At 48.3% G+C, this 27,770-nt stretch overlaps 1 protein-coding gene across 1 annotated transcript; it reads right to left on the reverse strand.

Moving 5' to 3' along the window:
• Positions 1-23,002: 23,002 nt before the first annotated feature.
• FEZF2 (FEZ family zinc finger 2) lies at positions 23,003-27,366 on the reverse strand (the record flags this gene model as incomplete). Its single annotated transcript, XM_079795553.1, has 6 exons — positions 27,236-27,366; positions 26,226-26,323; positions 24,970-25,854; positions 24,501-24,635; positions 24,169-24,301; positions 23,003-23,262 (listed from the first exon to the last, which is right to left on the reverse strand). The coding sequence occupies exons 3-6, from the start codon at positions 25,795-25,797 to the stop codon at positions 23,003-23,005; spliced, it is 1,356 nt and encodes a 451-aa protein (XP_079651679.1). The 5' UTR covers positions 25,798-25,854; positions 26,226-26,323; positions 27,236-27,366.
• Between the last annotated feature and the right edge of the window lie 404 nt (positions 27,367-27,770).

Raw genomic sequence — 27,770 nt, forward strand, 5'->3', positions numbered from 1 at the left:
GGAATCTGGGAGAAAGGGAAACAGTGTTCATTTTAAATAGGTCTAAGTAGAGGAATAGAAATTAGCCAAGAGACTTCCAATTTCAAGATAGCAGAAAAGCAATACTGACAGCTCTCGCTGCACCCAACACTTACAAATGAGCAGCATCTCCACCTCCTCACCTCCAATTTTCTCCCCAACTCTCCACTGAGACTGCTCAAGTTGAGGTCACCAATGTCGTCTTACTAAGCCCAAAGTTTGTCCTAAGCACGCACCTTTCTCAACCTGTTGGCAGCATTCGACACAATTAGTCCCTCCCTCATTCTTGAAATGCCCTTGGTTTCCAGAGCCCTGGCACCTCCTGTCTACTGCAGGGGTCCTCAAACTTTTTAAACAGGGGGCCAGTTCACTGTCCCTCAGACCGTTGGAGGGCCGGACTATAGTTAAAAAAAAACTATGAACAAATTCCTATGCACACTGCACATATCTTATTTTGAAGTAAAAAAACAAAACGGCAAAAACACCCGCATGTGGCCTGCGGGCCGTAGTTTGAGGACGCCTGGTCTACTGGCTCCTCTTCCTTGTGCCCGACTCCTAGATACTGGAGTGACCCTTGGCTCAGCCTTTGACCCTATTTCCTCTCTAGCTGTTCCCTCAGTGATATCATCTGGTGCATGGTGTTAAATATGATCCCCCTAAGAAGACAACCCCCAGATATATATTCTCAATTCTAATTTTTCCCTTGAGCTGAACACCCACCCAATACTTGGATATCTAATAAGCATCTCAAATCTAACATGTCCAATACAGAGCTCTAGATTTCCCCCCCTCAAACCTACCCTCACCCACAGTGTTCTCCATCTTTGTAAGTGCCATCACTACCCCTCCAGTAGCTCAGGTCAAAATCTTGGAGTCACCCCCAAATCTTTTCCCCCCTTCCACCATACATATAACCCATCAGCAAGTCATGCTGGTTCCACCTTCAGAATTATGTCCCATATCGTACTATCCCTCACCACCCTGATCACCATGATGCTGGAGATCCTTGTCTGGTCTACTGCTATACGCATGTGACTGTTCTCCATACTTCCACACCGTCCCTCTTTTCACTACAGAGCACCTAGAATCATCTACTAGTAAATGACACTTTACTGCCCATGAACCTCAAAAGCTTCCCATTACCCTTGGAATAAAATAAAGAATCTTGATCATGGCCTTCAAAGGCCTTCATGATCTGGTTCCTGGCCCCCTTTTCAACATCATTTCCTACACCACTGAGCTCCAGACACACCAGCTTTCTTCCCGTTTCTCACTTTTGCTCAGTGCTTTTGTGCTCGCCAATCCATCTCCTCAGAAGACTCTTCTCTCCCTCCCTTCAGCCAGGTCTCTGCTTAAATCTCACCTCTCAGTAGAGGCCTTCCATGACCCCCTTGGCTAAAATAAGACACTTCCTCCCTTTTGCCCCAGGACCTCTATCATCACACCTGCTTTATCTTTGCGGCACATGACATTGTACTAAGTACCACTTACTAACATGCTGTCCATTTTCCCACGGAAATGCAAGCCCCATGATGGCAGAAACTCTGTCTTGTCACCACCACACCATCGACACCTATCACAGTGCACCTGGCGAATGTACTAGTATTTTGAATAAACTAAAAGAGAAGTTAATACCTAGACAGGCCTGCTCAAAAACAAGAGGAGAAGAAACCAGCAAAGAGCCAGAAACAATGAGAGCAGAGAAGCCACAACAGTGAACCAAGGCCCAGACAAGAAGCAGGCAGAGAGGGCAGCCAGGGGCAAGAGCTTTGCAGAAAGTAGCTACAACCGGCCAAGCTAAGAAACGACACTAGATCTCCACAGTGATCAGGGGAATATGAATGAGACCAAGATGCCATTTCTTACCCATCAGATTGGAAAAAGCAACCAAGTGTGATATCATTAAGTGCCGGTAAAGATACGGGAGAAATGTCCTCTCTTATACTGCTGGTGGGAATGTAAATAGTTGAAGCCACTTTGCAGGGCAATTTTTAAAAATTAAATGTATTGGGGTTAATAGGATCATATAGGTTTCAAATATACATTTCTATGACACATGATCTGGATATTGCATTGTGTGCCCACCACCTAAAGTCAAACCATCTTCCATCACCATATATTTGGCCCCCTTTCTCCTTTACTATCCCACACCCCCCTTCCCTCTGGTAAACACAATATTGTCCATGTCTGAGTTTTAGTTTTATATTCCACATATGAATGAAATCACATGATCTTAGCTTTTTCTGACATTTCGCTTAGCATAATATTCTCAAGGTCTGTCCACATGTTGTCACAAATGGCAATACTTCATATTTTCTTATGCCCGAGTAGTAATCCATTGTATATGTGTACCACATCTTTATTCACTCCCCTATCAAAGGACATTTTGGTTGTCCCCATGTCCTGGCCACTGTAAATAATGTGGCAATGAACGTAGGGGTGCATATATCTTTGCGAATAAATGTTTTTGAGATTTTGGGGTAGGTACCCAGAAGAGGGATTGCTGGGTCATATGCTAACTCTATTCTTAATTTTTTGAGGAACTGCTGTAGTGTTTCCCATAGTGGCTGTACCAGTTTACATTCCCACCAGCAGCAAACGAGGGTTCCCTTTTCTCCGTAACCTCTCCAACACTTGTTAGTACTTGTCTTGTTGGTAATAAGTCATTCTAATAAGGGTGAGGTGGTATCTCATTGTAGTTTTGATTTGCATTTCCCTAGTAGATAGTAAAATTGAGCATCTTTTCATATATCTATTGGTCGTTTGTATGTCTTCATGGGAGGGTGTCTGTTCAGGTGCTCTGCCCACTTTTTAACTGGATTGTTTGTGTTTTGGTGTTGAGTTGTATGAGTTCTTTATGTATTTCATATATTAACCCCTTGTTGGAGCTGTTGTTTGTATCTATAGAAACTGCCCATCTACAAGAAGAAAAATTCGCTTCCGAGTCCTCCACAAAAAGTTCTCAGTGCCCTCAGCGTGGCTTTCCAGAATGTTTTTGACAAGAACCCACATTAAGAAACCTATTTCACATTGTAATTTCCCACAAACAGATTATATAGACACATAAACAAAAGTTTTATGTTTCAAATAAAGCAACTGAATTAAGATTTATTTTTAAAATTAGTTCATTGGGGGAAATTGGAACATTTCAATGTTTTGGTGATTCGATATTATATGATATCAAATAATTATTAATTTTATTAGGAATGATAATGATCGTGTTGTGATTATGTAAGAAAACATTTATACTTAAAAAATACATCTTGAAATATATGGCAGTGAAATGAAGTAATGTCTGGGATCTGCTTTAAAATATGTCAGCAAAAAAAGAAAAAGAAGAAGCTGGAATGGCACAAATCTTGATAGTTGTTGAATCTGAGTGATGGGTACATGCGGGTTCAGTATAGTATTCTTTCTACCTTTGCATATGCTTGAAATTTTTCATAATAAAAAATTAAGTCCAAATAAAATGAATCTACTCTTACTCTTACTACATAAAATGCTCTTTGATATATTTTAACTAAATCATAGAAGGGAAAAAGAATATAGGTAATGAACCCCTAGTTGATTTTGAGATGTGCGAGACTACTAACTACCTTGGTCTTTGCCCTGCCCATATGGAGTCATTCTAACCCAAAAGACACTTTTCGGTCACTTGAATGCAAATTAATAATGAAAAGCCTAATTCTTCTCAATGTTTCCAAACTCCCAAAATGTAATGCTTCTTGACATTCCCATAGTTGCCTGTTCAAGTTCAATGTAAATAGCTGCTGCTACTTTGGGATGCCGGAGAAAGTCTATCACCGTGCAAGGCTGCATGTCTCCCTGATGACATCTCCATGCTGATCTTGTAAATCCTACAGCAACACATAGTGTAGTACAAAGATATGCCAAGCAGCATCAAAAACATTTTTTTTTCAAAATCTGGGTTTAATATAAATGTCAAATCACATTTAGAGGAAAACAAATTACAGAGTATTCAGACGACTTCAGCTAATTAATTCTCTCCAGTGATAATATTTTGAACTTTGGACACAGAGGTTTAAGTGCTTTATTTCTGTTGTTTCTTACAACTGCTAATTTACAAAGCAAGTTAACTAAGCTAATTTTTTAAAATGTATATTTTATTGGTTTCTTACAGAGAGGAAGGGAGAGGGACAGAGAGTCAGAAACATCGATGAGAAACATCGACCAGCTGCCTCCTGCACACACCCTACAGGGGATGTGCCCGCAACCAATGTACATGCCCCCGACCGGAATCGAACCTGGGACCTTTCAGTCTGCAGGCCGACGCTCTATCCACTGAGCCAAACCAATTTCGGCGAAGCTGCTAATTTTTTAACAGAGACAAATTCTATTTTTTGTACTAAATGGGAATTTCCAACATCAAATAAATTTATCTATATCCAGTGTTTTTCTTGGTCTGAGATGTTGATTTAAAAAAAAACACACACACACACAAAAACAAACACCCTATGATCCAAAAGAGAAATATCACTTTCTACCTTTTGCTAACCTGGGGGAAAGTGTCCTCATTTAGTTCCAAAATGCCACTGACTTTGTGAATACCTTTCTTGCCTTTTCCCCCAAAAATCATATATACCCGACACTACTGTCTTAGCATCCATGTCGCTGCCTCCTCCACACCCTTCTTAACTGCATCTTGATTTTATTCAGATCTCACCTTTCTCCAAGCCTTTCCTGCTTCAGGGAAGTTGCCCCGCCCCGACTGGAGGTACCAAGGGATATGCTCCTGTTGATCTAAAGCAGCCCTGCTAATCCCCTTCTCCTTGCTGTTGATTGGTGTAGGTTGAACATGTGATAAAATTCTGGCCAATGAGACAGGAGAGCAAGTCAGCCGGGAGGGTTTCTGGGAAAGTTTCTCCTGCTCTCAAGGACAGAAGATGGTCCTTTGGACACTGTCAGAACTGCACTCGAGGCTGCAGCATCTCTCTGCCAGCCTCGAGGAAAACACACAGGACAGCCCATCTAAGCCACACAGACACAGAGCTGGCTCCTCGCTGCGAGTTTATTAGGGGGAAAGTGAACCATTTCCTCATCATTAAGCCACATGCTACTAGCAACTAGAAGCTCTAAAGGATACAGCAGCTTTTCAGAATTTCAGGGAAAACTTCACATCCATTATTGGTTAAACAATTTGTGAACTTCAACCAAGAGTGGATCTGTGTGACTCCAAACAGCCCCAAAACAAAATCTAAGTGTATGAATTGGTATGGGATCGAGGAAAAACGCTAACGGTGCAAGTCTGAGAAGTTTAGGGGTGCTCTCTAGCAAATGGGGTGAAGTTGAATAGCGAGAGCACAAAGGTAGACAAGAGAATTGCTGCCTAGGTTAACCCTCTTAGAAAAGGGGGTGGGGACACTGACACATCTCGATTTCTCAGGTCGTTATCCCCAGTGCATGGAGGCATGACTACCAGGTAGCAGCTGACACTGAGAACGATCTTAGCATTCTGGCTAATTAGGAGACAAGCTGTACACGTACAAGGATGTGCAAATGGCTAAAGTTCTGCACACAGACAAGATGGGCTGAACTGCTCCCGTTCATGATACTGCACATGCACATAAACAGGTGCCTGAGGTTAAGCATCAGCAGAGGGAGAGATGCTGATCTATTTCAAGGCCGGGAAAGAGGGGAGAAAGGAGAGCTTTAGTGGGGGAAGTGGAGGCTAGGCACTCTCCCTGTGCAACTGATGAGATTGCTGGGCAAGGAACTGGTAGATTGGATGTGTCTTCACCCAGGAGTGTATAAGGACTCCTGTCCATTTTTAACTTTTTAGAAAGGCATGCCTGGTGCAAGAAAAGGTAGGTAGACTTGGTTTCCATGAAGATCCAGAGGGTAATGTGAAGGTAATTGTTTTGATTCTAAACATCCTGAGTCCTTGAAATGCGAATAATTATGTATTTTATGTAAAGAAGTTACATGCTTGGCTTATGATATTTAAAGCAAAAATCACAGCATATGTTGCCCTTGTTTGCTTCTTATTATTTGAGAAGTGACATTCGATTTTAGAATAGCGCCTAGCACACAGTAGGCATACAATTACTGTCTGAAGGAATATTTATTTGTTGATTACTTGCTAGAAAAAAATTAAAAGGATGAAGGTAAATTGTTCATTCATCTGAACAGAGGGGAAAGCTTTTTTAACTTCTAAAAGTTCTAAATAAATTTAGAGACTTTTTTTGCATGATATATCTTTAGGATAAATTATTTCTATTATTACCTTTGGGGTTTTTTTAAAGCTCACCATTTTTTAAACTAGCAAATATATTTTTAAACAGTTTCTAAAACTAAATAAAGCTTGATAATTAGGTGTAAATGGAGATGTGAGTGGCAATTCTATTTAAACTCTTTAAAATCTATTCTATACTTGTTAGTGTTTTTAATAAAACGTTTGAATTTTAGAAGAATGAATGGAGATAATGTGTAGGCATATCTGCCTGCTACAGACATTTCCATGGATTTATTTTCTATACATTTTTAATTTATTTTTTTAATCTCATAAAATAACTCTAAAAATTCAACAGTATTTTCATTAATAAAGGGGCCAAAAATTATAAGCTACATTTGAAAAATATACAAAGTACATTTAATTCTAATCTGACCCACACATGTACTACTTCTTAGAAGCTTATCGAATCCAAGCCTTTGAAAATGCATACACTGTAACAGATTTTTCAAAAACATGATGGAAAATATATACCACCCAGCTAAACACTCTCTTGATTTAGAATCCAGGCCTATATGTTTCTATTTCCATAGTGACTATTGCTGTGGAATCGACATGTTTTAATTTAGATTTGAGATTATAAACATCATTTGGAGACAGAATTTATTTTCTCTCCTACAACTTCTGAAAATCGATCCATGTAAGTACTGCAGCACAGAAGCAAATTCGGGGACAGGATTTACAAATTATTTGGCTTCAAGGGCATCTGTGACTAACAAAAGGTGAGTTTTTATAGAAACTCGTGGCTGTTTAGTCCTTAAAAATATTGTTGTGGCTTTTCATACTTTATAAAATAAGCTAAAGAAAGGCTCTCTAATTAGGCCTCCCTCAGATGCTTTTAAATTGTAATGACATGTAATTGTTTTGTTTTTTTAAATCAGGGTGATTAGAGAAATACAGATTCTGCAAATATTTTTGCCTAAATTATCTAAAAAGTGGAAATAAGACATTTTGGCTTCCTCAAGTATCTCAGAAGAGCAGTGAGGGGTGAAGCACAGTGAGGGCAAATAAAAGTGAGCAGACCAAACCGCTGATGCAAGGGAACCCGGAGAGCATCCTGTATTCACCCTCCTTTGCTCGGTGAACTTCTGGGGAGGCCTCCTCTCCCTGCTCAAGAAGCCTGTGAATAAGGGGGCCGAGAGGAGGGACTGGGCCAGGCAGGTGAAGGGGAGGCTGGTCAGCTGCATCTGGAAGAACCTCTCCCAGCACCAGCAGGACAGAGAGAGAGACTGGCTGCCTACCAGACGCGGAACTCAGCGGGTGGCCTAGGTGTCCTGCTATCCAGGCCAAAGGGAAAAGGTTTCTACACGAAAAGGAGGGGCTGCTTCTAAACAAAAACAGAAACTCAGACAGCCCCAATATGGTGGCTCACAGCCCAGCTGGCAGGAAGGGGGCACCTCCCCACACCTGTGACCTGCAGCTACTAAAAAGCCAGGCTCATTAAGGTCACCCTTGAACGGCAGCGCTTAGCTGTGGATGAATAAGGTGGAAAAAGCTTTATGCATCCAACCTCTCCAACTCCTTCTGTCTCTCTCTTCATCGTGGAGCTAAACCACGGTTATATGCCCCCAGGATTGCTTAGCTGCCTCACCTTTAGAAGCCACGCCTCGCCCTGAGAGGGTCTACGATGAAAAGCAGCCGGGGCTGCAGAGGGGAAACTATGAGAGACGTCAGCAGTGAGAGGGAAAAACAGACGCAAGGAAAGACATCATTTTCTTCCATTAATGATTAGCTGCACTCAACAATGAGAGCAGGAAGCAAAAAGCTAAGGCTTTGCAGTGTTATTCCAGTATTATTTTTCTGAAGGTCTGGCAGATGTTTGAAGATTTGCAGTTTCTTCAAATGTGTCTGGTTTACCCTTTGCAGGGGCCACGTTTAGCACCCAGTAACAGATGCCTCCATTCTTTGGAGCGATATTCAGTGGAGGCTTGCTGGCTCCGAGGGCAATGAAGAACAATGGGGCAAGCCAGCAGGGGAAGGATCGCCACCCGTACCATGTTTACTGAACACCTACTGTGTGCTAGGTGCTGTTCTGGGGTCAGAGGGATGCAGCAGTGAGGAAATATATAAAGACACCTGCCTCATGGAGCTTATACTCTAGTAGGGGAAGAGAGACAATGAATAAAGCAAGGAAGGGGCGATGGAAAGGGTGGGAGTGAGTGTCCGCATGAGTGTGTGTGTGTGTGTGTGTGTGTGTGTGTGTGTGTGTGTGTGTAAGGGGAAGCTCCACATTTCAAATAGATTGGCAGGGGAAGGCCTCTCTTAGAGAACAAGATCTGAGCAAAGATCTGAAGGAAGAAAGGGATAATGGAGAAAATGGTTCCAGAGGAGGTATAGTGAATGCCAAGGTCCTGAGGCAGGAACCTGCTTGGCATGTGTGGGAAACACCAAGAAGGCCTGTGTAGCTGGAGTAGAGTGAGTGAGGGGAAGAAGGCAGACGAGTTCAGAGCTGCCAATTCAAGGGGGTGGGGTAGAGGCCTTGTAAGTCACAGTAAGGCTTTTACTCTGAGTGGTAGGTGGTAAAGCGTTAGAGGGTTTTGAGGAAAAGAGTGACACAATCCAGTGGTTTTCCAACAAATATTTGTTGAGTACCTACTGTGGCGTGGGCGAAGCCATACACTTGGGTGCTGAGGACAGACTAATGAACATGACAGACATGGTCCCTGCCTCATGGAGCTTATGTCTAAGTGGGAAAGAAAGAAAAGCAAGTAAAACTGCTCACAAAAATAATTCTAGTTGGGATGATGCTGAAAACTAAATCAAGGACCCAGGAGCTTATGTCTCTCCGTGTCATGGCATTAAGGAGACTTCTCTAAGGAGGCAATACTGTATAGGTTGGTCCTAAAGAAGACAAAGAAGTGAGCGGAATATAACCCTGGAGGAAAGAGTGCACCAGGCAGAGGGAACTACATGTTCAAGGGCGCAAGAGAGGAAAGGATGTGGCCTGTTGCAAGGACAGAAAGAAACTGGCCCAGCTGGTCCCCAAAGCAGGAAGGGGTGAGTGAGCCACAGGATGAGACCGTGGCATCGGCTGGAACCAGACCAGGTTGGAAGAGTCACCTGGTAAAGGGATGTGAATAAAAAACTGGTGACCCATGATAGAAAAATATCAGACATCATAGAGAGAAAAAGCGGCGAGAGGTGCCCGGCCTGGCGTGGCTCAGTGGTTGAGCATCAATCGACCTATGAACCAGGAGTTCACAGTTCTATTCAGTCAGGGCACATGCTCAGGTTGCGGGCTCAATCCCCAGTAGGTGGCATGCAGGAGGCAGCCAATCAATGATTCTCTCTCATCATTGATGTTTCTATCTCTCTCCCTCTTCATGGGAAAAAAAAATATATATAAAGCTGTAAGAGGTTGGAGGAAAGAGAACTCACCTGGAACTTTGGAGGAAGGAGGCAGTGTTTACCTGAGCTTTGAGGGTGCCTGGTTTAGCCATGTCCCAAAGGGGAGATGACATCATGGGAAGTCAGATCAGCCTCAAATGCCTGCTCAGCTAGTAACAGCTAGAGCCTTTAGGAGCCTTTTTCTCCAAATGAAATGACATGTGCCTTGCAGGTTTGAGAGAATTAAAGTGTTCAAAAATTCCCTTTTGCATAGTAAATGCCACACACTTGTCCTCATGATAGAATATACATTCTGTGGGTTTGAGTTTTTGATCCCCAGTTTGAGTGAGAGCACAGAACCAGAGACAGTTACACTTTGAAATCTAGGTATCATTTTCAACACTTGATTTGTTTGTTTTTTAGAGAGAGAGCGGGGAGAGGGAGAGAGAAACATTGATCAGTTGCCTTTTGTACGAACCCCGACCGGGGATCAAACCCGCAACCTGGGTACATACCCTGACTGGGAATCAAACCTGAGATCCTTCGGTGCATGGGACAATGCTCCAACCAACTTAGCCACATGGGCCAGGGCCCAATGTGTGTTTTTTTTAAGGCAAAGGTATATAACTTCATTCATATCTAGATGAGCACCTACTACGTGCCAGGCACGGAGCTGGGCACTGGACACACACTGGAGACAACATGACCCCACATCTGGTACTGTAGGTGTACTTGTGGAGCAAACAAGACAGGAACAAGTGAATAGTGACATGTGAAAAGTACTAGGAAGGAAAAGAAGGGAGTCAAGGTGGAGTGAGAGGGAGAACAGAGGAAGGACATCTAGAATAAGGAGTGGGGGACAAGGCCCTTTCCAAGGATAGGGTTTGTAGGCCAAACCCACCTGAGTGTGGCTAGTTAGTCTGGATAACTTAACTCCTTTTCCAAGAAATAACTTTCCAAAGTGAACTATACTCTGAGGATGAGAAGGAGGCAGGCACAAGAAGAATTAGGTGGAGGAAGAAGGAGACCATGGGCCGAGTAAAGGAAACAGCAATTGGGAAAGGTAAAAACGGAGATCAAATCAGCTGTCGTTAAAAAACAAAACAAAACAAAAAACTCCACCTCACTACTCCACCCCAAAAACAACAACAACAACAACACAACAAAACAAAACAAAACAAAACAAAACAAAAAAACAACTCATGGGGAAATTCAAACCTCCTTTCTCTTGAGAGCAGACACTGCCATTTCTTTTCCCAGAAGATGGAATGTATAACACTGACTTAAAGCTACTGATTTCCCGTGATTTAACCAGAAGTGATGTGATGAGCACTATAAGCTGTGAGCAGCCACTTGTGAGTTCTATGAAGCACCCTCGAGGATGCAATTGCAAACACCAGGACATTCTTTTTCTATCACAATATTCCTTGGCAGTAGATAGTCAATGGTTTTGTCAATTTTATAGATTTGAAAGAAAACCACGGAGACCCTGTATATCTTGTTCAAATTAATCTTAGACCTACAGTGTATATCCCACGTTTACTCTGGCTCACTCAAGACATCCAACTCCACTCCGCCTTCATCCCCAGAGAAAACCTGCAAATCTTACTGCAGATGTATAATGCATGAGAACATTCCATCCAGAAGGCAATTTTACTGAAAGCCCCGTGTTTTCATGAATTGGCCACAATAGTTATGGCATGGGCTTCTCCATTTCTTTCTATAAGAACCCTTGTGCCTTGACTGAAGTTGGCTTGCACCTTGAGAACGTGATCAATAAGCAGACTTATGAGTACATACTTCTTAAATTCAAGATTGAAGAGGTAACTTGAAAGGAAACCTATAAGAAAAAATCTGATCAAGGAAGCTATTCTACTTGTTTTCTGGTGTCTTTCGAAGAGTATCAGTATAACATAACCCATTGTCTTTCCATTTTTGGTTTAGCTACCGGGAAACTCTGTCTGTCCAAGCCAGTCCTCCCTCTCAGCAATCCTTGTAGCTAGCATATTTTCTCCTATTGTTTTTCTATTTATATTGACCACCTTGTTTGAATATATAGGTTTGTAGTTAATTTATAATCATTCATTTTGAAAGGGGACAAATAATAGATAAATACTGCTTCTTACTCCAAATGTGCACCAGATTTTAGGATCCGTGTTCTTCAATAAACAAAGCACAGACTTCTAGGCTGAGACCCCCCAGAATTAACACCAGCCTCCTTCCCATCTCACTGCTTGAACTCAGCCAATTCTCTTCCGAAAATCTATGTTGAGATGTGTGTGGTCCTTTTTAGTAGACTACACTTAACAAGTTATTCCTGCATCAGAAAGTGCTGGGGAAAATAACCACAGTATATCCTGAAAACTATTTTTTTTGGGGGGGGTGTTATTTTTTGTTATTTTTTGCAGGTTTATTAAAATAGAATTTATATATTGTTTAAGTTTAAGGTACACAACCTGTTGATTTGATAACATATATTGCAATATGGTTACCATGGTAGCATTAGCTGATACCTTCATCATATTACATAATTACCATTTCTTTTTTGTGGGGAGAACATTTAAGAAAAACTTTTTTAGAAACTTTCAAGTATAAAATAGTCTTGTCAACTCTATTCACAATGCTGTGCATTAGCTCCCTCGAGCTTATTCATCATCTACCTGGAAGTTTGTACCTTTGACAAACATATCCCCATTCCTTCCCTGACTCCTAGCCAGAGCTCTTCCTAAGCAAAGCAAAGCAAAACAAACAAAAAACCCTAAATCTCATAATCATTGTTTTTAACTTCCCTCTTGTCCGAGTTGCTTGCCTTAGCCCTAACTCAACCTGAAGACATTTTTATTCTGAATATGTAAATATGAGGTGTGGGTAGGTTATATGGTTTTCTTCCTCCAAAATTTTTTCATGTAGCAAAGTAGTCCATGTCAACTTGACAGAGTCTCAGAACTAAAAGAAGGGACTGTACAAGATAGTTTTATTGCCCTGGTAGACAATAAAAATGCTGGGCAGGAAAATCCAATCTTGATCTTCAGATGTTGTTTCTAAGGACCAGAAGGAGAAGGTAGGTCATGTGTTGGAAGATTACTGCACTAGTCAACATCTTTGGTTGAAAGTCACAGAAAGCAACTCTGTCCAATTTATGTGGAAAATTAACTCATTGGAATGCTATGGGGGAGATAATAGAACAAATGGAAGGTTATAATACCAGGTGTGGAAGGGCGGGGATTGGGGTAGCTCAGGATGTGTAAGTAACAGGATGACCTACAGTCTCCTTAGAATGAATGCGCATCTGTTATGTGTAGTCCTATCCCTCTGCTCAAGGGCCAACCTCCAAAGAAAGCATCTGCACACCCCAGCTTATGCCCAGGTCTGTCTCTCAGCCAGTGGAGGGGGCCTTCTTCACAGTCCAGGGTCTGTGCTCAGTGGAGAAGGGCAGCTTCCTCAAAGCAAAATCAGAATGCTCAGAACCAGAAGAAGGGACATGGATGATGGTCAGGCAAAAACAAACAACGGAGCCAACCTTATGCTTGTGAATTGTTCATTAGTGACAGTCATTGGCACCAAGACTTCCAACAAACCTGATCATTCTATGAGCCGCACCATAGTTCACTCTATTATTCCCCTCTTGTGACACCACAGCTAGGTGTCTGACTTCTGTGACTTCAGGAAGCAATGAGAGACAGAGTGGTATCCTGGAAAGCTCTTACCCAAAAGTTAAGAGTCTCAAGTTCCTAAGACAAGCAAGCACTTCCTTGTGGAAAAATATGGCCTACCCAATATAACTGTTAAACAGTCACATTTAAGTCAAGGATGTGTTGCTTCGGTGATTCCATCTGGAGACTTGGCTGGGAAACACATGCTTTAAAAACATGGCAGCAGTATCTCTTTCTATAAAATTTTTCACTTTGATCAATTACCAGTGGGAAAGTGGTATGTGGGTCAATGGCCTACAGTAGCCCCTGCCCAGTGGTACCCTTTGTTTTCTGAGCATACCTTGGAAATCCCCTTTTCTGAGTCCCAAGCAGATTTGAGCTGGACCAACCAATGGGTAATTTGGAGCTGTGGGGAGGAGAGGCTTTTTGATGAAGTTCAAGTGGGTTAATCCAGGGGCCAATTTGAGGTGTGGTGTACTTCTTAGTTCCTGGGTGCAACAGGGACTTTAATTGCACCAACACTAGTACTGACCACCTATTTCAAGCAGCCTTTCCCCACATATGTTCTCTAAGGTCACTCTCTTATTTCCTTCCCGGTGTTTACCATAATCTGAAATGATTTCCCGTTTCTTGGCTTTATTAAAGAGAAAACCGCAGCCCCCAAATGGCGAAACGTGTGCTTTAGCATGATGATTTAGCCAGTGACACCAAACATACATTTAATACCTGACCCAATTGCTATTTCAACCTTTCCTAGAAATATCATGTTAATCAACCAGTCTCGAATTTTCTGGTCAAGCACTAGTAAGGCTCTCTGTCACACAGGCCCTCTCTATTTCCCTAATCATCTCCACAGAAAGAAGTGATCTGCATGGGGGTGGGATGGGAGGAGGGAAGAGACAAAACACAAACCTTCAAGGGTCTCCTCCCTCAAAAGAAATTGTTTTGGTCTAAAAATAATCCTTTCTTTGGTTAATAGCTCCATGCCCCACCCTTCTTTCTATAAAAATCTTCCATTTTGTACAACCCCTAGTTGCCCCCTTCTAGTTGCTGGATGAGATGCGTCCCGATTCATGAATCACTTAATAAAGCCAAAGATATCTTCACATTTACTCGGTTAAATTTCATTTTTTTAACAGGTTGTGAAGCACCTGTCTCCCATCGTTAAGATGTAAAACCACAAGGTCAAAGTCTGTCTTGCTCAGTTATATCCCCACCCCAGTACCGGGCACACAGCAGGCCTTCAATAAACATGTTTTATGACTGAATTGCTACAGATGGGAGTGCACGTGGCTACCCAGAAGACTGAGCAGGGTAACCTTTTGCCCATGGGAGGAGAAGCTGATCTCTATTCTTCATTTCAGTGTACCTACTATGTGCTAAGCATTGGACACACAACCGTGAACAAAGCCAAGACAGTCCCTGCCCTCATGCTACTTACAACGCTTTATTTACTAAAGGATGATGAGTCCTACTTGCTCTGCTGACCAAAGATTTGAAAATTATTTGAATGGTAACAATTGTAATAGCAGTAATTAGTAAGAATAAATATCCATAATTTACTAAACACTATGTGCCAGACACTTTGCACATATTACCAAATTCAAATCCTTCTAACAACTCTGTTAAGATTTAAAATATGAAGCAACTGGGTCTCAGAATGTTAGGTGGAAAAAGACCCATGGTCACACAGCTGGTGAGTGTTGAAATCAGCTGGTCTATGTGACTCTGAAGCCTACAGTATTCACCTACATCTCCTGCTTCACTCACAAATAGGTAGGACACATACTGATAGAGCACCAGGGCACTGATCTCGTCCCTAAGACATCTCTAGCTCCAGTAGACCACTCCATTGAACCATGCAGGATGCGACCAGTCCTTCACGCCCTCTCCAGGTGCCTCACCTCCCGGTGATAATTGCAATCATTTACCTGAATGCCTGCAGTGGATCAGGTGTTCGACTTGCCTCATTACATTGAATCATAACAGCTCCGGGCGGCTGATGATATGTTTGTACTCATTCTGCAGAGAAATCTGAGGCTTAGAGAAGGCAAGCCTCTAGCCCAGAGCCCCACAGCTGCTCAGAAGTAGCATGAGGCTTCAAGTCACACCTACTGACATTAACCCAGCCAGCCATACCAACCCCCTCAAAGCTGCATCAACTCACCGTCTCTCTCCCACCTCTGGGCGTTCACCTGGGCTGCTTGAGAGAGCTCTTCCTGGGTTTCTCCACAGCAAACACCGCCTGCTTTTTCAAGACTCAACTCGGGCACCATTCCCTAGAGAAGCACCTCAGACCTTCCTTTCTCCTGCCAGTATCGGTCAGGAGTCTGGGGGTGAGAGCAGAGACTCCATGTAGAGCAAATAGCTAAGAAGTCCACGTGTGCCTCGGGCTTCACCCCCGCAGCAGGGCCAGTGAGGTCTTCAGGGCCAGTTCTCAATTCCGCTGCCTCTCCACCTCTAACACCAGTACAGGACGGTCTTCCCTAACATGGTAACAAACACGCCTACACGGATCCTCGTACTAACATCCAAACGGCTCATGAGCCCCGGAGGTCAAGGCTCCTACTCTGGCCTAAGCCCAGGGCACGACTTTTATCGGCCCTATTTGGGTCAGGTGCCCAGTCCGGGAAGGTGCTGTGCTCTGATTGGCCAAGGCCTGGGTCACATGCTCACCGTGGAGGCATGGACTAGCCCCCACCTTAACCATATGGACTGAGAGTGGGGGAGGGGTGACATCTCCAGAGGAAATGTTAGCATTGAGATGTTGTTACCAGACGGGAGAAGGACGATCAGCAGACAAAAAGAACAGATGTCCACTACACACCCCAACCCAGACTGATCGGATGCCCAATTTCATCTTCATAACCGAGATGCACGTGGGGTACTTGTGGTGTGATTCCCCTCCCCCACCAAACTGTAAACTCAAAGGCACAGGCCGGCCCTTCTCTTCCTTGTAACGCCAGCGCCCAGCACAGTGTCGGACACACTAGAGGTGTCCACATCATGTTTGTTGAACGATCAAATGTATTCATTAATTTATAAGGAGCTAATGGTGTTATTTTTAACTTCCGAAGGCAGCATCATGGGGAGGTAGAAAGAACACAGATGCTAATCAGTGTTTCGCAAAGTACAGTCTGGGGAGCCAACTGCTTCTGGTTGAAATGCAGATTCCTGGGCCCGAGACTGGATCTATGGACTCGGCGTCTCAGTAAATGGGATTCAGGTGCATTTTAAGCGATCCTTACGCACTTTCCTGTTAGAGCCGTGGCCCCACAGGCAATCTGAATCCTCTGAGTGTGAGGCCCCAGTACCATCTTCAGCAGCTCGGTTTGTTCCTCTTTAAAACGGGCTAAGAAAGCCCACATAGTAACATATAATGAAAGTCAGTGAGATAACACAGGTGACGTTTCTTTATAAAGTGCTAAATTAAAGTTTTTCTAATAATGACTGCTAACTTCTGGAATGTTTACTATGCATGTGTCCGGTACTGTCCTAAGTTCTAATTACATGTATTAATTCACTTAATACAGATAACTCAAAACAACCCTATGAGACAGGTACTCAGTATTCCCGTTTTGCTGACGAGGAAACAGACACAAAATGGTTTTCCCTGATAAGTGGCTAAACGAGGATTTAAACTTGCACTCAGCCAGACATCAGGCTCCTAACCACTCACTCTACTTTCTTCTGATAGATAATATTCTTTCTTTCCTACACAATTCACCCCCATCCATTTTAAAGGGTAAAATGAAGACAGTGAAACTCTCTGAGGAAAAAGAGCTCTAAATATGACCTAAAACTACAAAACTTCGTTGAAAGGCGAGAAGCAATGATGATGGTGTATCATCTTGGTGAAGAACTGGCTATCGCAGCGTGTAGTCTATCTGCAGTAGAAAAGTCTCATTCCAAAAACGCACCTTGCTAGATTTTATAACACCTCTGTGCTTTGAAAACCAGAACTAGTCTGTACTCTTCGATGACTGTTTTTATTTTGAATTGGTATATTTCTTCTTCCTCATTCTTTAGTTCTAGACACCAATATATTTTTTTCCACGAAGCATGAGCGCAGCCTGAAGTGCAAGCCAAGCCCTCAGAAATGTGATCGCTGTTACCAAGGATTTGAGAGGAAGATACAAAACCTAGAATCAAGATTGAAATGCTGCACTCTAGTATCTGAGATGGCACCGGTCCCATGGCAAATGGAATAAGTAAGGCATTAAGGAAACCACAGAATTTGTTCTGGTTCCTTAGCTGGTGGACTCGGCTGAAAACCCTAGCACACCGCTCGATTCTGTCCACCTGGCTATCCCGGACTTGGTAAAATAACCCCCAAACGCTTCTGCTGTGGATGCCTGGCTGTTTAGGTTTAAGATGTACTGCTTGTCTCAGATCCATGCCCTTGGTCTACTGTGATCAAAAAAGGAAACATTAAAATGAGGTGGTCCCTGAAAGCCTGATGAACAACCCCGAGAAATAATTTAACTACTCTGTGACCTGTTTCACAAAGCCGTGTATCCTCAGCCTTCATTTCCTTGCCCGCTCTGCTCCACGCAGAATTAGGGAGACAGTCACCTGCGGGGAGGGTTTTGAATGGTCACGGAGAGGGAGAGGAGAACTGAATGTGAACTGGTGGATATGGTACCCCTGGGGGTGGGGGCTGTGACTCTAGAAGGGAGGAATAGTTTGGTGAATGACCAGATTACCAGAACTTTCAGGAAGCCCTCAAAGGCCAGCCTGATCCATTTTTCACTCGTGAAAGCAACAACCAGAGTGTAGGGGTGGGGACACCAACAGCTTCAAATCAGCCCCTCCAGAGGGCGGGTGGCTGAGTTTGCGTGGCGGTGGAGAGCCCGCCTTTTCCCTCTTTCCTAGCTGGTGGCCCGCTGAGCTCTGCCTCTGTCTGTCCAGTGTCCACCGCGGAGCCCGGCCAGGGCTCCCTTTTCTTGGGCTGTGTACTTTCAACCAGTTTTGAGCAGCCCCGTTTCAGATTGGCCTTTTTATGTTTGATATAAAGAATAGTTGTTGGCCAATTTCATCTTTTCATCGCTGTTCTCTAGGCCTGAATCCAAGCAGTTTGTCAGATGCTCATTAACTCCCCCTTTGGCTCTTTCTAGTGTGTCTCCTAAGCTCATTGTGCCAAGAACTAACGCTTTCTTTTACACGATTCTCTTTCTCTGCTCCATCAGGGAGACAAATTACTTTCCAAAAGGGATCGCCAGGGATGGTTTAATGAGAATTTCTTTGGGGCTAGGCATGGAACGCAATGTAGTTAACATTCGGTGGACTTAATTGGACTTTTCTTTTCTGCCTCTTTTAAAAAAAAAATCTGAAGCTATCCTGTTAATCTCTCATTTGTAATCAATTGTGTTGACTAAACAAAAGTCTAGGTCGTCTTTTCTTCCTGTCCCAGACAATCCTTTGTTGCCTCTAAATGCCTCATTCTTGAGTGATCCTGGTCTCGTAGATGGGCCCGATTGTTGACAGTTCATTATTGCGCTTTTGTCCATTTAATCTTTCTTGCTGTGTTTTGCATGTGCATGCCTTAATGAGCTCCGTTGGCAATTAACATGTTTCTAGGAGCAAACTGGTTGCTCAGACGGTTGAGAGGGAAGTGCAGGGAAAAGGGCAACGCAGCTGCCTTGAGGTTGTTTATTTCCCAGCATTTTCTCAAGACTCCCGGCCCCTCTTTGGCAGCCCCCCACTCCTCCCTCTCACTCCTCCCCTCCCCGCCCCCCCAGCCCCCTCAGCACCGGCACACCTGGATAAGCCTTGTTGCTGTAACTCTTGTGCCTGGCTCAGGCAGCCCTCCATCCTCTTGTGAGCCAAACAGCAAAATGGGGACCTCACAGACCCACTTCTGCAGCCAAGGCAAAGGAGCACAGTGCTCCCCCAAATGCGTCTGGATGCTGGCAACTTCTCTGTGTCGCTCTCTGCAGAGAGGAACCTCTAACCCGCCTAAGGCAACAGGACTGTACAATCTGTTATGTACAAGGCTGTGGCTTTGGAACAAGGGGAGGGTTTTTTTTTTTTTTTTTGAGTTTTGCTGGCAGGATTGCTGAAGTGTGAGCAGTCATGGACAGAACAAACATCTTGTAGGGGAAAAGATAATTGGAGTCTTTTTGTGTCTGTGACAGGGTCCCCCCTCCCCCGCAATTTGATCCCCCCCCAAATATTTTTAAGGGTGGCCTCTTCAATTTAATCAAGGTTAGAATATTAATATGCAGCCAATGACTACCTTGTTTAAGTCATTTACGGATATTGCAAACTACAAGTCACGCCAACAGTAGTTTAATATTAAGAGGGGGAAAATCTGAAAGACAGAGCCTGTCACCCATCAATTCCGATGCACGGGGAAGAACTGAGAAGGACCCCAGTTACGATGGTGGCTAAGAGCGCTTAGTGTTGCCTTCAGAACCTGCACTGTCTGTGAAAAGTATTCAGTAATTCAGACAAAAGGTTCCCTTTCTCGTGCTACTTTTCAGGTGAAGGAATCCTTGACGGCATCCCCCATCTGAAGGAAACAGGCATCTTAAACCTGGGAGGAATGACGTTAAACCTGTGGGAGGCAGAGCGAAGCCCTATAGACACAGAATCCTTCTGTTTACCTACAATTACCACCAGATGTGAAATAACACCTTCTCAGGTGAGAGCGATTGACAGGTTAAGTAACAATCAGGTTATGAGGAAACCACCTGGAGGAGGTTGGAGGAAGCAGAACTCTGCTCCGTTTTGCCCCAGAGCCCCAGCTTCCGCAGAGAAGAGCAGTCCGAGAGAGAAATGCCTGCTGCTGCTGCACTCATGGGTGTCATCTCATCTGCTGTCTGGTTTGCAAGCAGGCCCCCTTCACCCTCTTCAGATCGGGACCCGAAACACATCTCGCCAGTTTTATGAGCTGGGGACCCTCTCAGTGTTTCTCCTGTGAAGAGAGGAATTTCTGAAAGATCGTTCTCTCACTTGATGGTTAGAAAGTTATTTCCCCCGATGGGGACATCCCACCTATTTTTTATTTATATTTTCTCCTTAAAGGAGCACTTGAACACTATTTCCACACGCAGGCCAACTTTTAAACCCAATTCTCTAAGAGGATGCGTTCGCACCACATTTTGTGATGTTTACCCCTTGCCCAAAGTTCTGGAACTACTTAGAAAGAATGTGGGCTTGTCCTGGCCATCGGTTGGGCTCCAAGAAGCACATCTGCAAAGGATCCTGTCGGGAATGCAAGAAGGGAGGGATTCTGATGGAGACCACTGTCAGGGGCACCCAAGGTCTCGCAGAAATGGGGGCGGGCTGTGCGGAGGAGGCGGGGCTCATAAAACCTATTCTGAGAACAGGGGAAGGCGCCGACTCCCCACACCAGCCCTGCAGATGGGTGTCTGGGAAAGGCTAGGCGGTGTTTCCACATCCTTAGCCGCCAAGCCGTCCTTGCCCATCCCGGGGTTTCCTGGGGTTTGTGGCATCTACCGAAATTTCCGAAGTTAAATCTGCATCTCCCTCTGGGTCCCAATCTCCCCTCAGCGAACTGCCGCCAGAACGAGCTAACATTTAAATTCCTCCTCGCTTCCTCCTCCCCTCCTCCCCCGGCTGCATCTTCCCAGACTTGGGGAGGTGGGGGAGGCTACAGAAACGAGGACGCTCTCCTTTCAGGAAATGGAATTCTAATGTACACGTTCCTATTTCTGAATCGGAGGCACTAAAAATAACCCCGCGACAGCCTGAGGAAGCTGTCGCCTTCCTCTGTGCAAACAAAATCGACACTTCTCCTTCCCCGCGCAATGGGTCTGCGGGTTGGAAAGGCGGCCGGGACCCCACCGCGGGCGGTGACCAGGGCGACGCATCCACCTAGCAGCCGAACGTCTTCCCTTGGGCCCCAACTTGACGATTTCTCCTCCAAGGACAAGAACTGGCGGCAACTTAGATTCCCGTACAGCCCGGAGTTCGAATCCCAGCCCCACCTCGTCCCCATAACCCTAAGGCATGTCATTTGGCTGATCTCTGCCTCAACTAGTCAGTCCGTCAAGTGGGCATCATCCTTCCCCATAGCGAGTGGTGATCCTTCGGAAGAAAGTGTGTCGAGGGCCTGGCATGGAACAGGCGCTCCGGAGACGCCAGCTTTTAAAATCCTGTAAGCCCCAGCCGCGCCGAGCACTGACCGCCTGCTGTGTACCGGGCTCTGGGATAACCAGACCACAAACCGCGTTCAGAGTTACTTGGGGATTTCCTCCCTCATTCATTCCCTTTCCCTCCAAAGAGCCGGCACCTGCCGTGGGAACCCGCGTCGCCGCCGCGCAGCTTCGCCGCCCTCGCGCTCGCAAAGGCAGGACCGCGGAGGCGCACGCCCAGGCCCGCGCCGCGTCTCCTCCCCGCGCCCGGGCCTGGGGACGTGGGCGGAATCGCCGCGCGAATATTAAGATTGGGGGGGGGGGGGGGGGGGGGGAGGGGAGGTCGGCGCGCCCAGCCAGTCATCCGAGCTCGTTGATTATCCAGATTCGGATCAAACGGGGCGCGGCGGCCGGCCCCCTCCTGGGAATGATTAGATGATTAATGTAATGCTGTTTGAAGGGTCTCTGTTTTCTCTCTTAATTTGGGTCATTACTTAGGAAGCAAGCGTGAGATCATTTCATCAGCGCGCTCGGGCGGCGGAGAGGAGATAGCTAGCGATTCAGGAAATGGGCTGACAGCGCGGCGATCCGGGTGCGGGCGGCGGCGGCGGCGGCGGCGGCTCGGGGTGTGCCCCCCGCGGCAGGCCAACCCCCCCCCCCGCCCCCGCACGCGGAGCGCGGCCCCAGGTCAGCCGCGCGGACCAGGGTGTCCCAGAGCGCGGGCTGAGCAGGGACCCTGGGCCTCAGCCCTCGCCTCCAGGAAAGACTGGGAGGGACAGCTGCCCCATCAGGTCGCCCAGGGAAGGGTACAGCCCAGAAGCGCCCCGACTGGGCTAGTGCCGGGCCGTTTACCCCGCGCGACGAGGCGCTTTGCTCGAGGACGCACCCCAAATTTGCTCCCCAACATCCAGCCACTTGGGACCCCTCTTTAAAAAAAAAAAAAAAAAGTCACCCAAATAAAGCAACACCCAGAATTCCAAGCGTCGGAACAGTCGCCAAAGAGAAAAATGTCATCACGTGGAGGCCTTTTCACCCAAGCTTTGGGGGGGGGGGGGGGGCTGGGGAGGGTCTTAGTGCGCAAGCGCAGTAGGAACTCTGGTTTGGCCTCCCGGGGGTCCCAGCGCCCCAAGGAAGTCGCATTTGGGCAGGGAAACGCTATACACGTGTATTGCCTGCTCCTTCTTCGGCGTCGCTGAGCTGATGGCGCCGCGAGGGGACAGGGGGCGGGAAAGAAAACGCGCACAATGACCTGTTTATTGAGTCATATATGTGTATATTCCGTGTTCGGATGGACAGGAGGATTTACATGGCTGTAGAACGACGGCTGAGGCGCCTGGCTCTTCCCCGGCGGCGTTCCTGTCCCAGGCCGGCGTCCACCCCGCCGCCCGAGGAGAAGCCGAGGCCCAGGAATTAAATACGTGTCGGCGCACAGGGTTTAAATAAGTTTCCCGAATATACAAAGGTGGGAGCCACGCTGCTCGCTGCCAGTCATCGAGGAAACGTTTAACTTTCCAAAAATATGCTGGTTTCGATAAATAGATTTTAGCCTCTCTGCTATAGTTTCTTTCCCTCTTAGTTTTAGACACGAGTTTATAAGGTGTGATCTGCGTGGGGGCTGGAGAGGGCCGGAAGGGAGGGCGAGGCCGTCGCTCTCAGCTCTGCACTGTCCGAGCCAGGTCCTTCGTGGACGGGGTGGCAGGGCCCGCGCTGTCGTGGAGTTTGCGCACGTGTTTCTTTAAGTCAAAGTTTCTGCAGAACCCTTTGCCGCAGGTGGCGCAGGTGAACGGCTTCTTGTCGTTGTGGGTGTGCATGTGGAAGGTCAGGTTGTAGACCTGGTGGAAGGCCTTGTTGCAGATGGTGCACTTGTACTGCTTCTCGCCGCTGTGGGTCAGCTTGTGGTTCTTGTAGTTCCCTGCAAAGACGCACAACAACAAAGTTCGGGGGTGGAGTGGCAAGGGGAGGGCGGCGTCTGGGCCGCCCGGGGTCGGCTCAGGTGCCCGCGCTCCGAAGGCGACGCTTGGCTAAGCGGGCGCGACCTCTGCGAGTGGAGAAGTTGTCAAACTTCGTCAGCGTCAGGCCCGCAGCTCTCAGGACTGGCTGGACGGCCGCGCCCCCGCCTCAGCCCGCGCCCTGCTCCCCCCCCCCGCCTCCCCCCCCCCGCCCCGGGGCCCCGGGCCCGCCCCGCGTCCCTCCCGCGGTGCTCGGCCGGCCCGGAAACTTTCGCGCCCCCAGAGTCACTTGGGGTCCAACTCTGGCTTGCTACTTCGCTCCAAGAAATTCTCTCGAACCCAGGCTTCGTCCCTTATCCCCCCCCCCTGCCTTTTCATTAAAAATTTTACTCCCTCTTGTCCCCTAACTACCACCTGGACAGTCGACATGCTTTGGAAGATCAAGAGAAACGCCGAGGTTGGGGGTTCTGGGGATAATAGCGGTTTCCCCGAGTCTTAAGTCGTTCCCACGTGGTGGATTTTGCCTAGGTTTTTTTTTTTTTTAAATATTATTAGAAAGGGGAGTTCCGGCTACAAAGGGAACCTTTTTCTGTAAGGCAACACTCTCTCCTACCTTCCTTCCCTCTGTCCCTGCCTTCCTCACTCCCCAGCTCCCCAATGCGGAGCCTCTGTGCCGCCGACCAGAATCCAGCGAGGTCTGCTAGCCGCCGGCAGCTCCTACCCAAACCCGGCACCACCCGAGTCTAAAGAAACGCTGCGCGAGCCCGCGGCGCTCACGCTCCCTCTCGCCGGATCGCTTTGCCTTTCCGCTAGCGTGGCCCACCGACACCCCAGGTGAGAGGGGCAGAGGGCTTCGCCCCGCACGTTACCTTTCTGGTGAAAGCCTTTGCCGCAGAACTCGCAGACGAAGGGCTTGTAGCCCGCGTGGATGCGGATGTGCGTGTTGAGCGTGGAGCTGCGGTTGAAAGCTTTGCCGCACTGGTTGCATTTATGAGGCTTTTCCTGCGGAGAGGGGCGCGCACACAGTGAGGCTGAGTGCCGGGCAGGGAGAGGCCACCTCGGGGGTCCCTTGAAGGAGCACCTTGGAGGGGCACGGGCTCTCGGAGAGGGGTACGGGGAACCCTTGGCCATGCTCTCCCCAGCGGCGTCGCTCAGGCGCGGGGTGCTGCGCGCGGGCCAGGCTGGACCCGGGGCCACGTACCTGGGTGTGGATAATTTTGTGTCTGCACAGCGTGCTGGCCTGGCGGAAGCCTTTGCCGCAGACTTTGCACACGAACGGTCTGGCTCCGGTGTGGACCGGCATGTGGCGGGTGAGGTTATAGTGAGCGTTAAACACCTACGGAAGGACACGAGGGGGCCTTGTGGTGTGTCCAGGGGAGAGCCTCGCCTCAGCCCAGGGAGGCCACGGCTTACCCTGCCCAGGCAACACCCCTCCCCCCAACCAGAGCCCTTTTCATTCTGCAAAGGGCTTCCCAACCCTCTGCCCTCGCCAGCTGTGTGTGGCCAGTGACCACGGCACCCCCATTTTACAGAACAGGAAACTGAGGCCCCAGATTTGAGTAGACAGCTATTGGGGAGCTCCTCAACTAGAGAAAGGGGTGTGCCAGGCATCCCCAAGCAAGCAGCCGCCGCCGCTCACACCTCCCAGACCCCAGGGACCCAGGCCTCACCTTGCCGCACACCTCGCAGGTGAAGTTTTTCGGCTTGCCGTCCGCGGAGGCACCGGGCAGCTTGCTGTGGCCCTTGACGCCGCCGCGCTCGGCGGTCAGGGCCGAGTTCTCTTTCAGCACCTGCTCCAGCGGCGCGGGCAAGCGCTCCTTATGGGCGTAGGGGGCCGGGTGGGGGAACTTGTCCGCGGCCAGGCCGGCCAGCTTGGCGTTCTCCAGCAAAAAGAGCTTGGGGTGTGCAGCCAGGGCGGCGGGGGCCTGCGCTGCGTTGAGGAGGCCCGATGGGAAGAGGTGGCCGCCGAGAAGCTCGGAGGGCGGGTACGCGGCCGAGTCCAGGTAGTTGAAGTAGTAGAGCGAGCCGCTGGCCGGCAGCCCCACCGCGTGGTTGATGACCTGCGGCTTGATGACCCTGCCCGCGGGCAGCGCGGCCGGCGCCAGGCCCAGCTCGGCTTTGCAGCACACGCCACAGTTGGTTTTGCACAAGCCGCTGGCGCCGCACACCGAAGCCCCCCCGCCTCCGCCGCCGCCCGCCCGGAGGCTGCTTTTCCAGAGCTCCGAGTAACTGAGCAGCGTCTTGGACGGCATGTCGTAGCCCAGGGGCTGGAGGGGGATCATGCAGGGCAGCGGCGAGCAGAGGTTGAGCAATTTCTTGCCCTGGCCGCCGTCTGCCTCCAGTGCCCCCGGCCGGGGCTCAAAGGGCGCACGGGGCTCCGACGTCTTGGCCATGATGCGCTCGATGGAGAAGGCCAGCGTCTTGGAAGTGGCCGGCGACGCTCCGGCTCGGGGACAGGCCGGGGGCACCATGGTCTCCAAGGAAGCCGAGCTTGCCATGGCGCTCCGAGCCGCGCCGCGCAGACTGGGCCAGGGCGCAGCCTCTCTCCTCTAAGTCTGCATTCCGGAAAAGGCAGGGAGGGGAACCGCCGTTTAATAAGCACCTAGTCGGGTCCAGGTCACCCATTTGCATTCAAATGAACAGGGGCCGAACAAAGTGCACCCAAGGGTACCAAATTACCGCCCATTAATCCAGCGCGCAAAGGGACCCACCAGCCCTGCCCCGGGACTTTCAAAGGGGGAGCGGGGAGGGTTTACAAAGGACGAGGAAAGAGAGAGAGGAAGAGGGAAATGGAGGAAGAAAGAAAAGAGCCTCACATTAACCCCCCCTGAGCTGTTCCCTAGACCCCGGCCTCCGGCACGCGTGCTGGGAGCTGGACGGCGAAGGGGCCAAGTTCCAGAGGACCGGAAAGCCACCGCGCATTTACCTCTTTCCCCCGCCGCCGCGGAGGTGCCTTCCGAGCCATGCAGCGCGCTTCCTCTGTCACATTTTGATGGCAAACATCTTCCCCTCCGCGTGAGATCACTGTCTTTTACATTCAGCTGACATCACATGAAGTCACTTCGAGTGGAATGACTCGGGCGGCGGCGCGGCTCCGCCAGCGGCCCCTGTGTCCCCCGCGCCCGCCGGCCGCCGCCGCCACCGCCCCTCAAACTTTAAAAGGAGGCAACTGGCGCCCGCGCTCCCCTTGGGAAAGTGCGAGCGGTTCGCGAATCGGGAAGGAGGGGAGAGAGGGGAGGGGGAGGGGGAGGAATCGTGATGGTTTTGCCGGTGGAAAAAAAAAAAAGGGGGGGGGAGTCCAAACCCAGGCAGAGTTCCGTGCGTGATTCACAACTTTGGGGGCCTATAGGTTTGGGGGACGCGGGGAGGACAGGGGGTCCTGGTCTCGCCGCCCCAAAGGGCCCCCGAGTGTCCATCTAGTTGCCGAGGTATCCCTTAGCCCTCTGCAGCCGAGCCGGGCACCGCGCTAATCAACTGCCATTTACCCACGGAGCCGGCGCCAGCCCCGAACACGCGCAAATGATAATTACCTCATTAGGATGTGGCGCATGGACGCGAGCGCCGCGTTTGGAGGGCGAACTTGTTAATGGGGAAATATTAATTTATGCAAAAACAACGAGCTTACCTCGGCTGGCGTCGGAGGTCGGGAGGGAGCTCCCGCCGCCTAAGGACGACCCCAAAGCGCCGGGAAGGGCAAGGCCGCGCGCCCAGGTCCCCTGGACCAGGGCGGCAGGCGGGGGCACCTCCCCCTCTCTGGCCAGCTCCCCGCCCTCGGCGGCGGGAGACTGCGCGGCCAGCTGGAGGACTGTTGGAGATCCTAATCGATCAGGATCGCTGATTTGCGATCGGGTGTAGGAGGCAAAGCCCGGCTCTGCTGTTGGTTTAGGGCTGCGTGCGGAGAGAGTGCGGAGGGCAGCTCCCCGCGCTGATGGGGACTTGCTGTTTGTATAATTGAGAAGGTCCAATCTCCACCTGTTTAAGGAGCAGATTGAAACAGCAGAACCTCCCCTGGATCCTATTAAAACGCTTTTCCTCCCAAGGCCATTCAGTCGAACCAATTTTCCGAAGTGATTCACAGAGCTGAATTCTGCCAAGGCAGCTCTTTCACTTTTAGCCACTAAAGCACCGCGTGGAACCGGGTTTTGTGTTTTTCTAAAATAAAGAGAAGGATTATCAGAGGGGAGAGGGAAGGGGCCTGGAGGGGGGCGGGAGAGACTTAGTGTGGCCAGAGGTACAGGCAGAGGGAAGAAAAGGCCCTTTTCTAGACAGGCCCCAACTAAGTTCGGAGGAATTCAGCGTTTTGTGCCTGGCGCACAAAAGCAGCGCGCTCCGAGCCCGGTTTGGAGCGGCTGAATTCATCTGTTTGCAGACCATTCCACCTGCGTATCACAACAAACTGCTCCAAGACGCTCCGGCACTTTCAACAGGACGATGCTCCTGGCGACAACAAAAGTGGTGGAGGCTGAGGGCT

This window comes from Cnephaeus nilssonii (assembly GCF_951640355.1).
Source record: "Cnephaeus nilssonii genome assembly, chromosome: 17".
Lineage (NCBI taxonomy): Eukaryota > Metazoa > Chordata > Mammalia > Chiroptera > Vespertilionidae > Cnephaeus > Cnephaeus nilssonii.